The 16,846-nt window shown below is 48.9% G+C and overlaps 1 protein-coding gene across 4 annotated transcripts in view; it reads left to right on the forward strand.

The window, feature by feature from the left end:
- The window catches only part of Clstn1 (calsyntenin 1), a 63,500-nt gene that overhangs the window by 40,084 nt on the left and 6,570 nt on the right, over nt 1-16,846 (forward strand). The window contains exons 3-11 of one of the 4 annotated variants that reach the window (XM_039110100.2): nt 2,612-2,641; nt 3,737-3,932; nt 4,893-5,101; nt 7,451-7,600; nt 7,846-8,031; nt 10,125-10,373; nt 10,683-10,804; nt 13,431-13,593; nt 16,325-16,381. In XM_039110100.2, coding sequence (XP_038966028.1) covers nt 2,612-2,641; nt 3,737-3,932; nt 4,893-5,101; nt 7,451-7,600; nt 7,846-8,031; nt 10,125-10,373; nt 10,683-10,804; nt 13,431-13,593; nt 16,325-16,381 — 1,362 coding nt within the window. The remainder of the gene's footprint in view (nt 1-2,611; nt 2,642-3,736; nt 3,933-4,892; nt 5,102-7,450; nt 7,601-7,845; nt 8,032-10,124; nt 10,374-10,682; nt 10,805-13,430; nt 13,594-16,324; nt 16,382-16,846) is intronic. The other 3 variants (XM_039110102.2, XM_039110101.2, NM_001007092.1) reach the window with 3 other exon arrangements.

Raw genomic sequence — 16,846 nt, forward strand, 5'->3', positions numbered from 1 at the left:
TTCTTGCCTCAGCCTGAGAGGACGGCACAGTATGGCCACTGTGGAAGCTAAGGCAAGAGGACCACTAGAGGGTTCAAGAGCAGCTCAGTCCTCAGGCTGAAGCCCTGACTTGTCTCTCATTGCTTGGGATTGAGCATCTTCACCCTCCTGTTTGAATGTGTGGCATTAGTGGTGAGCGGTGCTCAAATTTTCATGACATGGTCCTGGCCTGTGCTCACCAGCAGGCCTGGTGGCCTTGCCAGGAACACACAGCTATTGTCGGGGGCACTGGCTCACTCGATACCGAGCTGCCTCTCTTGCCCTGTGCTCGGCAGAAGAATGAACCCCAGTCATGAACTGGGAAGTTTACAGTGAACTGAAGCCTGGTAACTAGGATTCAGTGTATTTTGCAGTGCTAGAGAGATGGCTTATTGGTTAAGAGCGCACGCAGTTCTCAGAACCTATGCCGGGCAACCACAGCCACCTTAACTCCAGCTCCCATGGGGTCCGATGTCTCTGGCTTTCCCAGCATCGTTACTCTTATGTGTATACCCATACGCACAATTAAAAGTTATGAAAATAATACGAATAGAGTCTATTTATAACGCAGTTTGTTAGCATGTCCTGGGGTGCTATTTGGGACCACATACCGCCTGGCTCTTCTCTCTCAGGGCTCTATAGTAGGGATCAATAAACCTTTTCCCTTAAAGATCTGCACAGGGAATGCGATGGGTTCTACAGACCATTGGGTGTCTTGCAATGGTACAAACTGACAGGGAATTTAGCCAGCATCGTTGGGAAATAGCTGGGGACTGACTCGGTAGACATGTTTGTGGTCCAGCCAAATGTCACTTCTGAAGACTGATGTTTGCATTTTAGTATCGTTCCCTCATGCTCTGAAAAACCATTTACAACAGTAACAGCCAGCCAGGTGTGGTGGGGTGCTCCTGTAATCCAAGCACCCAGGAATCTAAAGCAGGAGGATCGTGGGCTGGCTCGGGCTACAGAGTAAGTTCCAGGATAGCCCGGGGCTCATAGTGAGAGCCTATCTCACTTAGATGAAGTACTTTTTTTTTTTTAAAGATTTATTTATTTATTTTGTATATGGGTACACTGTAGCTGTCTTCAGACATACCAGAAGAGGGCATCGGATCCCATTACAGATGGTTGTGAGCCACCATGTGGTTGCTGAGATTTGAACTCAGGACCTCTGGAAGTGCAGTCAGTGCTCTTAACCGCTGAGCCATATCTCCAGCCCTGATGAAGTACTTTTAAAACAGTAAAAACCATTCCATAGGAGATGGGCCTTTGAAAAAGAGGGGGTGGCCTGATTCTGGCCTGCACTCCCTGACCCGCAGAGCCTAGCCCTACAGTAGCCGTGCAGGAGAACCTACTGAAGTGGTGTTCTGAGTTCTGCAGTCTCCGAGCGGTGTTGTGAGCCTTGAGTGGCTGTCACTCAGACTGTGGCCAGGGTGACTGAGAATCTAAAAGCTTAACGTTACTTCATTTTAATGGGGATGTTAGTTTCTATTCAAGTACCCCTCTGTGGCCAGCATCTACCTTGCTGGGCAGCCCTGGTCCGTGGGAGTCTTTGTGCCGCAGGAACCATGGACAGAAATGCTTCCTGCCCATTGTTCACAGGCAGTCAAAGGCCCGAGACTGCACCGTACACAGAGTGGAAAGTGGTTTTAGTAACAGCGAATGTGGAGTGCTTGGTAGACAGTCAAGAAAATGAGTAAGCCACCGTCTTATACATCGGTGAGACAAGATCATGAGGTTGTGTGAAAGGCACAAACCCTGCGTTCCGTCTTAATACTGTGCTTAAAACCTTCAACGACAAGCAGAACGAAGCGGTATTTCTTCTTTAGGGAAATGTGTGGTGAAGCCACCGAAAAGGAGGGAATTTGCTGCATCTTCTCTGTGTGAGCATGGGGTGAACGGCTGGGTTGGAGCTGACGAGGTGATATCTAGAAAACAGAGTGGTCAGCACAGATGGCTGTCTCGGGATGGCTACTGTGGCCTGGCTTCTGTTTCTTTCAGAGGCATTTCTGTCGGTTGCTCTAATCGGGTACTTTAGACACAGCGTGAACAAAGACTTAAGTCTGTAGCTCCGGATTTTCATTTCAGTAAATCTAATGATAAACTGAATGTTTCTAGAGTTGTATTTAGCTTAAAAGTAAGAACACTATTCAGGCATGGTGGCCCAAACTTTTAATCCCTGTACTTGGAAGGCAGAAGCAAGGGGATTTCTGTGAGTGCCAGGCTAGCCTGATCTATATATTGAGTTCCAGGCCATCCTGAGCTACATAGTGAGACTCTGTGTCCAGAACAAGCAAGTAGGAACACTTAGGTTTACTTAATCGTTACTGTGACAGCTGGGGGTGTTGGGAAACTTGATTGGTCAGTGTCTCATCCCTGAGTTCATTGTAAAGTTACATAGTTTATGGTAAGTAGGATTCAAAGTAGCAATGGTGGGAGGATTCTCAGAGCAGTGCCAGCAGCCGCCTGGGAGCCGCGTGAGGTGACCTGCCCAGCTTTCTAAGTAATGTGTTGCAGCTTTGACTGTTTCCTTGTTATTCCCTCTTCGCTCTTTCCTGAATTACTGACATGGGTTTGTCTTTTTTCCCTTTAGAGAGTTTTGAGGTGACAGTCACCAAAGAAGGTGATGAAGGGTTCTTTGTCTCCCTTTTATGAATATTAACCCACTAACTTGTTTTATAAAATTGGGAATCAGCCTTAAACGGAAGCAACTGCCATGCCGTCCCCCTATTTATTCTCTTAGTTTGTTCTTTCTTTCTTTTTTTTTTTAAGTGTATTTATGGAAATTGTATGTAACCAGACCCTTGGTTAGAAATATCTAGAACTCAGACATCCATTTGAACTCTGCGTTCAGGGCCACATGTTTTGTTAACTCGGGTTTGCTGGCAGAGCACTGTTTTCCTCCTATTCATTGGACTTGTGGGAGAGCACGTCTTATTTGCATATGGAATAAATTTTGTAGCTTCACATGTACATCAAGACGTGAAACCTGTTCTCCCACGGGCAAGCGTATAAGCTCGGACCTTTCTAACTAGGACAGTTTTGCCGTAGTGCAGTTCCCAGGCTGGCGCCCCTCTTAGGTTTGGTAGGGTGAAGCCCAGAGCTAAGGAACCTAACGCCCCTCCCCGTAACGGACGATGCCGACAGCCGTTGAAATGGATGCCTGAAAACTTGGTATTTCTACTACTTTTATTTAGCAGTTTGTTTTTGATTCCCTAATTTTAGCCAGACTCATTGCACAGGAAGACTTGATTCTCTCTTTTTTTTTTCTTTCCTTGACAGAATGTCTGTAATTCTGATACCGATTCCACCCGTCTTCTCTCAGTGCTTAACTCTGTATTTTCATCCTTTCCCCAAATCGCTGCCGAGCCAGCGAGCGCGGGCTCGGGTCGCCTGACAGCCTGACCTGGCTGTTGCTCTTGAGACTTAACCCTCCGGCCATCCTAAGTGCTCCTGTGGAATGCCTGTCTGTGTGCTCTCTCTTGTATCCCTGCATGAATGGATGCAAAGTAAACCAGTTGCTTGGAAAGCCAGAACCGCTTCTAATAAAGCCCCAGAACTCACCCGTGCTAAAGCACAGCGCCCCCCGCTTTGTCCACGGACCCCCCCAAATCCCCTGGCTGCTAAGTTATTGTCGTCTATTTCCCTTGTGGGCAGAGGGCAATGAGCAGAAGGTTCGAGTGGCGGGCGTACTAACCCGTTCTGGTTTACTCCCCAGGTGAGATTTGTGGCTTTAAAATCCACGGGCAGAATGTCCCCTTCGATGCCGTGGTAGTGGATAAGTCCACGGGTGAGGGAATAATCCGATCAAAAGAGAAACTGGACTGTGAGTTGCAGAAAGACTATACATTCACCATCCAGGCCTACGACTGCGGGAAGGGACCCGATGGCACCGGTGTGAAAAAATCTCACAAGTAAGTGGGCCGGACAGAGCTCAGAAAGAGCCACCCAGGAGATGAGCGTGCATGGGAGAGGGGCGGCCGGGAGCCGGCTCCCAGGTTCTCTGAGTTTTGAAAAAGAGCAGGAAGAGTTCCGCACGCAGGGCATCAAGCTGTCTGTAAAGGGTGGGCTCCAGCCTCCGTGTCCCCTTTTGTGTCTAACTTCTGACGGAAACAGGGTTTGAGAAGAGAATGAGTGGTTTTATCTCACAAAGTATTCTTGGTAAAGAAACTAAAGACTCACTGGGAACAGCGGCTCACGCCTGTTCTTGGAAAGCTGAGGTAGGAGAATCACAAAGTCAAGGGCAGCCTGGGTAATAGAGCAAGACCCTGTCTCTGGAGGAGGAGGGTGGAGGCAGGGGAGACAGATAGACGGACGGACAGGCAGACAGATGCACATGGCCCTACACACACACACACACACACACACACACACACACACACACACACACACACACGGCCCTATATTGAACTTTTTTCTGAAGGAAAATGGTTCTGTTATTATTTCCTGTAAACTTTAAGCGCATAAGCTAGCTAACTTGTGGAGGAAGCAGACAGGCCTCCTCCATCCTGCGTCAAGTTCAAGTGCCTTCCTCCCTGCCATCAGAAGGCTTAACCCCAACAGAGGGCTCTAGAAGACACTGGTTTAATATTCTAGACTTTCCTCACCAGCCCTTCAATCGTGCAGATTTACTGTTGCTGAGTGCTGAGTTCCCTCAGCGTTTACACTGAGTGGGCCACACACTGTCTGTCACAGGGCACGGTAAGAGCGCACCACATAGGTGAGCGTGGGTTGGTGAACAGCAAGGTGTGTTGCACCACCTCACCTTCTCACACAGTGACGTTTTATTCACTGAGAAGATTTTGAGTGTGTGCTTTTTGGGTAAAAGACAGGACAGGACCCCCCTAACAATAGCTTTCCCCCTTCTTGTCTAGAGCAACCGTGCACATCCAGGTGAACGACGTGAATGAGTACGCCCCCGTGTTCAAGGAGAAGTCGTACAAGGCGGCCGTGGTGGAGGGCAAGCAGCACGGCAGCATCCTCAGGGTGGAGGCCGTGGATGCAGACTGCTCGCCCCAGTTCAGCCAGATCTGCAGCTATGAGATTCTCACCCCAGATGTGCCGTTCACTGTGGACAAAGACGGTAAGAACGGAGAAGCCTCCTGAGGCCTGGCCCTTCCAATGAGATCAGCTGCTGACCCGGCTTCCCAGCACTGGCAGAGCATCGAGAGCTTGCAGGCTGTCCGGAGTCCAGCTAGTGCAGGTCACTCCTGTTTGGCTTAACTCCCTGATCTCAAGCCTCTCTGAAGCCCGGGCGCCTCTGGGCTCTCCTTCTCCAACCCAAGTCAAGTAGAGGCATCATTTAATGTGAATCTCCTCAGTTCTGGCCGCCTGCAGCTGGGTGTGTTGTCGTTTTGGTTACAGTGATAGTTTTCTCCATTCAATTAGAACCTTTTACACATACCCTACACATAGGCTTTTGGTGATACTAAGTATCCAGTCCAGGGCTTCCTGCATGCCAGGCAAATGTTTTCAGCTGGGCTACACTGTAGCTCCTTCTGCCTCATCCGAAAGGTGAGGGATCATTCATTCATTCCTTCTTTTAAAAATTATCATTATTTTATTTTACATAAAATAATATATTAAATAGCATAAAATAATTATAAAATTATTTTAATATATGTATTATATAAATAGATCTAGTTAGTTTGTTTTTTGAGACAGGGTTTCTTGGTGTATCCCTGGCTATCCTAAACTCACTCTGTAGACCAGGCTGGCCTCAGACTCACAGAGATCCACCGCCTCTGCCTCTCAAGTGCTTGGACTAAAGGTGTGCACCACCACTGCCCAGCTAAAACAGTATTTTTAATCCCGCATCTCTGTGTGGGTTTGCGCATGGGAGTGCAGTGCGTTCGGGTGCCCTGGAGCTGGAGTTAAAGGGCCCTGTGAGCCGCTTACTGTGGGTGCTGGGAATGGGTCCTCTGGAAGAACAGTATGCGCTCTGACCTGAGACAGCGTCTTCCTGTGTAGCCTAGGGTGGATTGTAGCCAAGACGGAGATTTCTAGCCTCTTACCTCTGCCAGAACCTTTGTTCTCGAGTAACTGACGGGAGAAACACACGGACTCGGCTCCTTCGTAACTCATGCAATAGCATCTTGATGGTAGCTCGGTGTGTCCGTCATAAAGTGGTTCACACCACAGCATCTGGTAGAACTGTGACTTTGTCAGCCCACTGGGGAGGATGGGTGTTCAGTTTTCAGCCCTCACAGCAGGCTGCTCATGGCCAGGAGAATCCCACTCCCCCTTCTGGCATCCAAAGGCACCAGACACGCGTGTGGGATATACATGCATGCAGGCACTCACACATATATATAAAATAAAAACAACCGTTAAAAAAAAAAAATAAAGACTTGCACTAATGTGTAAACCAAAGGCCCCGTCTGTCCTGGAACTCACTCTGCAGACCAAGCTGGCTTGGACCTCAAGATCCGCCTGTTCCTGCCCTCCCCACCCCTGATGCTGGGATTGATGGTGTGCACCACCACTGCCTGGCTTCTCCGTTGTTTTCTTGAGGGAAGGTAGTTCCATGCAGCCCGGGCTAGTATGATGTAGCTCAGTATGGCCTTGAATTTTTAATCCTCCTGCCTCTGCCTCTCAAGTGCTGGGATTCCGGCCAGCACTCTTGGTTTATGGAATCCGTGGGGGTTGGGGTGGGGTCCAAAGATACTAATTCCATCCTATGTCCCCAGCATTCGGCTTTTCCTTAACAAAATAAATCTTTAGAAGAAGTATTTAGGGTTGGGGATTTAGCTCAGTGGTAGAGTGCTTGCCTAGCAAGCGCAAGGCCCTGGGTTCGGTCCCCAGCTCCAAAAAAAAAGAAAAGGGAAAAAAAAAAAGAAGAAGTATTTAATGAAGTTTGGCCCCGTTGTTAGTATTGGGATTTAAACTGTCTGCTGTTCTGTCTTTATTACATGCCAAGTATTAAATGTTGATACAAAATCCGGGCAGGCATGATGGCTCGAGTCAAAGTACTTAACACACAAGCCCAATGACCCGATGTCAATCCCCAAAACCACAGCGTGAGGAGAGAACTGACCCCTGAAAGTTGTCCTTTGACCTCCACACACGTGAGGAGGCGTGTGTACAACCACCCGTACACCAAACGAAAGTGGTTTTAAAAAGTTGGGTGGACGGTAACATGCCCTTAATCCCGTCACGTGGGAGGCCAAGGTCTAGCCTGGCCTACATAATATAACACGTTCCAGGACAGCCATAGCTACAGAGTGGGACCAGCGTAGAACGAATATAAGAGTACAAGAGTAAGCAGAGGACGAGCTGTGTGGATCCCAACGGTCCTTGAACACTCGAGCATGGATTTGGTGTGTTCTCCGGCTCCGGCAGGATGGGGGAGTGCTGTGATCTCGGGCTCTGTCTGTCCCTCCCGCACCCCACGAGTAAAGACAGATCTCACTGTTGCTTCCCTTCCTGCCAGGTTACATCAAAAACACAGAGAAGCTTAACTACGGCAAAGAGCATCAGTATAAGCTCACTGTCACCGCCTATGACTGTGGGAAGAAAAGAGCCACGGAGGACGTCCTGGTGAAGATCAGCGTTAAGCCCACCTGCAGCCCCGGGTGGCAAGGTGAGCTGCCCTCCCTCTAGCTCCCGTGTCCATTGTGCAATGAACGCACCGTAAAAAAAACGTGGTCGTGGTTGGGGATTTAGCTCAGTGGTAGAGCGCTTGCCTAGGAAGCGCAAGGCCCTGGGTTCGGTCCCCAGCTCCGAAAAAAAGATCCAAAAAAAAAAAAAAAAAAAAAAAAAAAAAAAAAAAAAAACGTGGTCGTGAGCTTTCTTCCTGTCTCTCACTCCCGTCCATGGCCCACGCAGGCTGGAGCAGCAGAATTGAATATGAGCCCGGCACAGGCGCTTTGGCCGTCTTCCCGAGCATCCACTTGGAGACCTGCGACGAGCCTGTCGCCTCTGTGCAGGCCACAGTGGAGCTGGAGACCAGCCACATAGGGAAAGGCTGCGACCGAGACACCTACTCCGAGAAGTCCCTCCACCGGCTCTGTGGTATGGAGGTCTGGTGTCTGGAGCCCTCCCTCTTCAGGGAGGCGGGTCCCTTAGAACCGCAGCCCCTGGGTCTTGGTCAGTAAAAGGATGGGTAGAACAGACGCAGTGTTCTGAAGTGGCTTTTGCTGCCCTGCTGCCTGGTTTTCGCTCAGGACAGGCACGGGGAGTACGCAGACCCTGCAGAATCAATTCAGAATTACGTATGTTGTCCACATTGAAGAGCCCGAGATTCAAACAAAGTAAGACACACTGAGAGTCATTCAAATATGGGTGATGTAGCAACGAGAAGCCAGGCTTGGGAATGTGCTCTGTGATCCAGCTACTCTAACGGTTGAGGCAGGGGATCTTTTGAGCCATGAGGTCTGCTTTCGCCTAGGCCACATAGGGCACAGTGTGTGAAAGGCTTTTCCTAATGCGTGAAGCTCTGAGTTCCAATCCCAGCTTGAGAAGGGAAGACAAAATGTTTACCCTGACAGTATTTACTGAGGGTCGTAAATCTTCTTTCTACTCTTTTTTTAAATTATTTATTTATTTATTTATTTATTTATTTATTTATTTATTTAACGTGTGTGTGGTGCTTGTGTGCTGTGGTGTTCATGCGGAAGTCAGAGGACGCCTCGTAGTAGTGGGTTTTCTCCTTCCAACATAAGGCCGGTCCCCAGTTGTCAGGTTACATGTGTTGAGTCATCTCATTGCCTTCTCTCCCCTGTTCTTTGGTACAGTAGTTCCAGTTCTAGAAGTTTATGCTAAGGTCAGAATCATCAGACACATAGATGCTCATTCCCTGTCCCAGAGAGAGGACTAAGCGAGTTACATTGTATCTGTGCAGTGAAATGCTATGCAGACTCTTTACGATAGAGGAAAAGGAGGAAAATGTATGTGTATATTGCAAATTGCAAATACAGCAGGATTCCAGTTTGATTCTGCTTGGAGAGGGGTCCTGAGGAAGGGGTGTATGGGAGCAGTGAAAGAAATAACTCGAAGTCAAATCGTGGGTTACAAGCTGACAGCCTATGTTCTGGTTGAGACAACTCTCTTTTAGAGACTGCTTTAAGCATTGCAAATGAATTCAGAAATCTGCCTACCACTGCAAGCACAGACAATAAACTAGCTAGATGGGATCTTGCTCTGAGATCACCATTCTTACCATGCCTGGGCCTAACCTCCCTCTTTCCCAGGCTGACCTTGAACTCACAAATATGCTTTCCTTTCTATCTTTCTGACAAGCTGGCTCATAGTGTGGCTGCCTCTGTTCTTTTAGGTCTGTTTGAAGCTCATTATACAATTCATATCGCATCCTTATATTTTGTATAGTTGAGAAATTTTATATAAATATTTTTTGAACTCATGTTTTCAGGGTTCTTCCCCACAGCCTCTTAAGGGCTGTCCATATGTGTGTATACCCATACACATGTGTGCCCACGTATATGCAAACATACACACACCTGCACACACCACTATTTTATATATTCATAAAAAGGGACTAGAAGTTTATATTTGGGTGGGAGCATCAAAAGTAATTTTGTTGTTGTTGTTGTTTGTCTGTTTTAAGACAGGGTCTCTCTGCATAGCTCTGGCTGGCCTGAACTTCACTCTGTAGACCAGGCAGTCTGAATGCACAGAGATATGTCTGCCTTTGTCTCTGCCTCCAAAGGCCTGTACACTATCCCTGGCTTTGTTTTCTCTTCTTCATTCCTCTCCTTAAAACAAAAAATCCAGAGAGAGAGAGAGAGAGAGAGAGAGAGAGAGAGAGAGAGTGTGTGTGTGTGTGTTTGTGTTTGAGAGAGACAGACAGGCAGGCAGACAGACAGACAGACTGACTGACTGACTGACTTGTGGCCCAGACAGGCTTTGAACTTGGCAGTCCTGCCCTGCCTCTCGATGCTGAGATTACTGATCTGTGTGTGTACTGTTATATTTTCGTTAAGACAAGAAAAATCCCTTATTTTTCAGGAAAAGCAAAATTAAACCAGCAAACATTCTAACCCTGAGCTGAGAGCCACCCCTTAGTGAGGCCCTGAACCACTCCCCAGCTCCCCGTTCTCCGTGAACAGCCCTGTCCCTCTCTGACAGCCCTGTCCCTGTGCTTCCAGGGGCTGCTGCTGGTACCTCAGAGCTGCTCCCGTCGCCCAGTAGCTCCTTCAATTGGACCGTCGGCCTCCCCACTGACAACGGCCATGACAGTGACCAGGTCTTTGAGTTCAATGGCACACAGGCGGTGCGGATCCCAGACGGTGTTGTGACCCTTGACCCCAAAGAGCCTTTTACAATTTCCGTGTGGATGCGGCATGGGCCTTTTGGCCGGAAGAAGGAGACAATTCTCTGCAGTTCGGATAAAACAGGTTTGTTGTGTCCCTGGACTGGCTGGTGTTTCTTCAGAGTCCCCTCACAGGGACTGGGTCCTCCGGCTGCTCGCTGTTTTATGCTGGGAACACTTTGTCCTCAAGAGAGACAGAACTAGCCTGGGAGATTTATCAATTTTACTCAGTAGATTACTCAGTAAAGCTCCCATGTGTCTGTTTCTAATCCCTGTCTTGGCCCAACTTGAGGGTTCATTTGTACAGATCAAATCTCTAAACCCATTAAGGAAACAGTCCTCCCCGTGGGCCTGAAGTTGGCAATTTACCCACAGGCTCTGTCTGTCTTCCCAGATATGAACCGACACCATTATTCGCTCTATGTCCACGGGTGCAGACTCATTTTCCTCCTCCGTCAGGACCCGTCTGAGGAGAAGAAGTACAGGCCTGCGGAGTTCCACTGGAAGCTGAACCAAGTGAGTAGTGGAACCAGGCCACGTCTCATCTCTCAGGATGTGACAGCCTGAGGGACATTATGATCCGTGCATCTGTGGGGCACAGGATAGCATGTCAGACTCCTTAAACGCCTTCCCACTGCTGACCTTTCCCCACGTGTGCATTTTGTACATAAAATACTAACATAAATATTATGTTCTTTTGGGGCGAGAGATGGCTCCCCAGATAAAGGCACCTGGCTCCAGGCCTGACGACCTGAGCTTGATCCCCAGGGCTCATGCCCGTGACGGAAGGAGAGTTAGCCCTCTGACGTGCAGACGTGTTGTGGCACTTTCAAAATTAAAAAAGAATGTGTGTTTTAAGTGAAAGTACAGTTATGGTTGACTAGAATAAAGGGCGCTGTCTCAAGCGATGGCATTAAAACCCTCCTGGTTACATTAGTTGTTGTTGTCTAAGGCTCCCGGATATACCAGGGAGTGCTAGACTGACTCAGCCATTCAGAGAGACCACGGATGCCTTAAATATCCAGGCAGCTGCCATCTTGGTGTCTTTTGGATGGCACAGAAACTGCTAGCTCGACGTAGCATATGTCTGGAGAGACTGCAGAGCAACCCCTCTTGGTGATGTTGGGGCTTTGGGGGGCTGATTTTCCTGCATCCTTGTGATAGGCGCTGGGGAGGAAGGCCATCAAAATATCTCCATTAAGGAAATGAAGTCAGCACATGCTGTACACTGAGACTCAAAGGAAGGAGGGAAGGAAGCTCTGGCTTAGCTGAGACTTACTTGGTGCATGGAGTTAGCAGGCAAAGGAACGCCGACAAACAGATATTTAAAATGTAACACTCCGTGTAACAGTTGCAAGATGCATAAAAGGCGGAGGTATCCATGAGAGGGGAAGGTAGCCTGTAATATGCCTGCCTTTCTGCTGTGGCTTTTATTTACATAAATAATTGTTTCTCAAAAGTTCTTACTGTATTTGTCCAAGAAGCTGAAGGAAAGTATGCTGTGGAAAAAAATCTGTGCAACAGAAGTGGATACTGCAGGCTGTGAGGTGTCTACTGAGGTGACTTGTGTAGGGTCCCCTGGTTACACATTTGTTAAAACTTCAGATACATAAGGAAGACGGGTGAGCATAGCACTCACTCCCGTGTGCCCTTACCCGGCCTCTGCGGCGAGCAGTCCTTGTCAGCTTTGCTTCATATGCCTATTCTCCGTTAATAATTTATATTACCCATCCCCAAATTATTCAGTAATTCCCAAGAAATTGAGTGCAGAGTGTTTTGTTTTGCGTAGACGTTATGTCTTTAAGTTGTAACATAGCCACAGTACAGCCCTCACACCTCAGATTAAGGGGGCTGGGAGCATGGCTCCGCACACCTGAGACCCTGGCTCCAATAACTAGCACCCTCATTCCCACCCCACAGAAGAGAAACAGAAGGAAAAGATAACAGCAATTCTTAAGGTAATCAAATATCCAGTAAGCGTTCAAATTTCAAGCCGTCTTAAACGTGTTTTTTACTTGAGCCAGAGAGAATCCCGTAAGGAGTCAGACATTACATTAGGCTGATATAGACACAATGACTGCTCACCGCAGTAAAGGAATTCAGGTTGATTTGGCGTGCGGTCTGAATTGCATGTCCTTACTTGTTTGTTTGCTCTTTTTTTTTTTTTTTTTTGAGGCAGGGTTCTCTGTAGCCCTGGTTATGCAGACCTGGCTGAACTTGCTGTGTAGACCAGGCTGGTCTTGAACTCACAAAGATGTTTCCCTTTGCTTCTTCCTTTCCCCTCCCCTCCTCTCTCCTCTCTTCCCCTCCCATCCCCTTTCTTCCTCCTCTCCTTCCCTCCCCCTCCCCTCCCCTTTCCCCATCCCCTCCTGTTCCCCTCTCCTCTCCTCTCCGACAGGGATTGATGTAGTTCAGGTTGGCCTCAAACTCACTATGAAGCCAAGGAGGCCTCTGCTTTCCACCTGATGAGAGGTTATAGGCAGGCACCACAGCGTGGTTATTTGTGGCTCTGGGAATCTGACCCCAGGGCCTTATGCGTGGGTACTGTACAGCTGGGCTCAGCCCGGATGCTCCTATTTGGACGAGCAGTCGTGACTGGAGACATTACTATCTCGGTCAGACGAGGTATGACTAGTATTTGAGAAGTAGAGGCGATGGAGCGCTGGCTCCCAGCCCAGTCCCAGGACAGTCAGGGCCACCTCAGTGTGTGTAGGAGGTAAATGTCTAACCTGCTGTTAGAGAAATTTGTGGAGAATCGCACAGCCCTGACTATTAGCCTCTGGCCTACGGTGGTGCTGCTGGCTTCCGAGAAATGAAGTCACCCTTCCTTCCACTGGGGTGTGTTTGTGAAATACTTTCTCGACAGATTTTTTGCTTTTTTTTTTTTTTTTTTTTTTTTTTTTTTTTGGTTCTTTTTTTCGGAGCTGGGGACCGAACCCAGGGCCTTGCGCTTCCTAGGCAAGCGCTCTACCACTGAACCAAATCCCCAACCCCTCAACAGATTTTTTAAATCCTTTTCTTTTTAGGAAGTCATTCCTAAGCGTGACTCATCTTCCGGGTCCTGTCCTGCTTCGGCCAGCCAGGGTTGTGTCTTTGGCTGAGCAGTTCTTTGACCATGTCACGTTTCTGTTGCCTTGGCTAGGTCTGTGATGAGGATTGGCACCACTTTGTCCTCAATGTGGAAGTCCCAAGTGTGACCCTCTATGTGGACGGCGTCTCTCATGAGCCCTTCTCCGTGACCGAGGACTACCCACTTCATCCAACCAAAATAGAAACTCAGCTTGTGGTCGGAGCTTGCTGGCAAGGTAACGGCCTGGGGAATTAAATAGCACTCCTTACTGTGTCGTTACTGTGTCTGAGCCTTAGCCTTAGCTCATCGTCTCTACCCACGCCTCCTTTATCTGTGCGTAGCCTTTTAGGGGACACTACTCATGTCATCAATGGTTGTTTACCAAAGGGGTGTGTGGACAACAGCCCCCTATCACCTTTCCTTAACCTGAGAACACTCGCACAGGGGAAGTATAGTTAGGAAGCCTGCATATAGGCCAACCTGTTTATTAATTGTTGGTGTCTGCAATAATTATTAACAGTCTGAACTGTAGGTACAGAACAGTAAAGGCTGTAGAAGTCTCTGGCCAGCAGGCCTCTCCTGTGGTATTTAGCCCTTTGGCAAGCTGTCAAAAACTTGCTAGGAACCTGCGAGGGAGGAGACATTTGGTCAGGGCTCTGGTAAGTTCTACTGGAGAGATGACCCCGAGGCTAAGAGCAAAACCCCCAGGTGGCAGGCTGTCAGCTGTCTCCTCAGACATGTTATCTCGGGTAAGCTTCATGTTCCTCTCGTGTAGCAGAAGGAACTGAGGCCCCTGGAAGGAGCAGGCCCAAGATTATCCAGGTGACTAGCACAGAGCTGGGGTTTGAACCTCAATGCTGTGACTGACCAGACCACAGGCCTTCCTGGTTTGGCGAAGCCTATGAACCCCTTAAACAACCCGTTGGTTATTCGTGGGATCTTCGGTTAGCCAGTGAAGTAGAAATGGTGACCAGCATTCAAAAGAATCGACTCTGAATTTGTGTAGTGATACCCGTGATGCCCCTTTAACAGGTGAGAAAACCAACCATGATTCTCCTGGTGACAGGGTCACCGAGACCACCCACTCTGCTGTTGTGGCTTATAGTCTGTATTTATAGCCAAAGGAAATAAGTTATTAGAACTTAATAAACACTAACTGTTCTTGTGCAAGTTCACAGAGCCACGTGTCGGCCTCGGAGGGTCACGTGCCCACTGTGACCCTTGCGCCCGACAACCTCCTACACGACTCCAGGCACCGTCTCCACGCGTGCTGGGCGAAGAGACTTTAGATACGATTTTTCTCCCCATAGGAAGACGGTGCCTTGCCTTTAGTTAGAAACGTATGAATGAATCCTTTTCCCAAGACAAATCTGTTTATTTTAGGAGAATTTGAATTTCACAGTTTTTCTTTAAATCCTTCTGGGTACGAAGGAGTAAGATAGCATACAGAGGTGAACCACCTGAGTGGGTCCCGGGGCTCGAGGTTGGGTCATACAACTCCCTGTGAGGAAATAAGGTGTGAGGCCTAAGACCGGGTGGCAGAGCAGGCGGGCGGCCAAAGCCCTGTCCTTTAGGTTTAAATTCAGATGTGCTGTAAGGAAAAACAAAACCACAGGCATAAGGCTGAAGGACTGACTCTGGCAGTTCTGTCATGTTGGTTAAATGGGCCACCCTGGGTTCTCCTGCCACCTTTGGCCACAGTGTCACTGCCGTCAAACACCAGGTGCTTGTCATCCTTCCTCTGTGACCTCAGCCGTATCAACCTCACTGATTGTCACACCAAGTCAACACAATTTTTTTTCTAATTTTTAAAACATCATGTGTTGCAATATTTTTGCCCGTATGTAATGTCCGTGCACCTTGCATATGCCCTGTGCCAGTAGAAGCCAGAAGAGAGGACATCAGATCCCCTGGAACCAGAGTTACAGACGGTTGTGAGCCACCATATGGGTGCCGGGAATTGAACCTGGATCCTCTGAAAGAATAGCCCGTGCTCTAACCACTGAGCCGTCTCTTTAGCCCTTATCAACACAGGCTGTTTAAAACTCAGTTCACACGGAGGAAGCTGCCCTTTGCCTTTCGGTGGATGTGGAACCCCTCTCCCCAGTAGTTCACAGTTGGGGTGGGGTGGGCCTTTGGCAGCCGCTCCACCTCTTAACTGTTAGAGAGATTATGGCGGGTGGGCATGGAGGTGTAACGGCTCCACAGGTCTGGCCTCATCTCATTTCCCCACTTGTTGCATGGAGACACTTGAGCATGGTGTAGTGGCCGGTGTTGCCGAGCAGTCGCAAGGGGAGCCATTTCCCCACAACACAGTGCAGAAGGTGTGGTTTCTGTGCTCAGCCATGGGGGTGTATAACCACCGGGGAGGCTTTGGAATCGGTACTCTGATCTACAGCTGTAAGATTGTGGTCTGTGAGTGCCCAGGCCTGCCAGGCAGTCGGTATCCCTCTTGATGTCTTCTTTCCTCTGGTGTTTAAAATCCGGAAAGGACAGACTTGCGTGTTTCATGTGGACCTGATATGGACCCTCCCGTCTGTGCATTCTGCTTCCCTGTCTGGAGGGAGGAAGACGGTTGTCCTGGAGCTGAATGTTTATTTACATCTGCTCCAGCGCCACTCCCAGCCAGACCTCCCGGAACACGCTGTCCTGGTCGGCTAAACAGAGAACGAATTCCGTGTGCCTGCTTCCTAGTCTTACTTTAAGCTGATTTGTGTTTCCGAGAGGAGAAGAGGTGCCCGTATGAAAGAAAAACCCCAAATGAAGCATTGGGAGGTGGGGGGGTGGGGGTCACTTCTGGGAAAAGGTCACCAAATGCAAGCCTGTATCCAGGTGTCCCAGACATCAAGGGGGACTTTATTCTCTGGGGCCCATGTTTGGCTGCTCCAGCACATGACTTTTGAGGTCCCATGTGAAGGCCCTAACCTCTCGGTCCTTTCTGCCGCCTGTCTGTCTTGCCTTTCCAGAGTACTCAGGAGTCGAAAGTGGCAATGAGACTGAGCCTGTGACGATGGCCTCTGCAGGTTGCTGGATCACCCCACCCCCACCCGCACTCCCCCTTCACTATAGTGCTTCCTTTAAAGATGAGACATTGATCCATTCCACATGTCGCATGAGATGAGCAAATCGTATTTGATCCCAGACACCATTTCAGCTGCCTGTCTGCATCGAGCTTCCCCATTGCCTCCTGGGACCTCCCTCCCTGACCCCGTCAACCCTGGGGGGCAGAGGGAGGCAGATGACACCCCTGTATGCTGCATTTGTGGGGATTCGAGCGCCTCCAGTTCCCCAGGGCCCACTGCACGAGGCTTCTACTAAAAGTTCCCAGGCTGGGTTTGGGAGGCCCCTTCACGGTGCTCAACTGGCTGGGCCACGGGACAGAAGAGCAATTTCTACATTTTTCCGTCCTAATGGACAGAACTTCTAATCAGAAATACCAATTCCCTAGCGATGACTTGCCATGCCAGAGCCCTGCCCTTCGTTAGCAT

Source organism: Rattus norvegicus, chromosome 5, assembly GCF_036323735.1.
Source record: "Rattus norvegicus strain BN/NHsdMcwi chromosome 5, GRCr8, whole genome shotgun sequence".
Taxonomy (NCBI): Eukaryota; Metazoa; Chordata; class Mammalia; order Rodentia; family Muridae; genus Rattus; species Rattus norvegicus.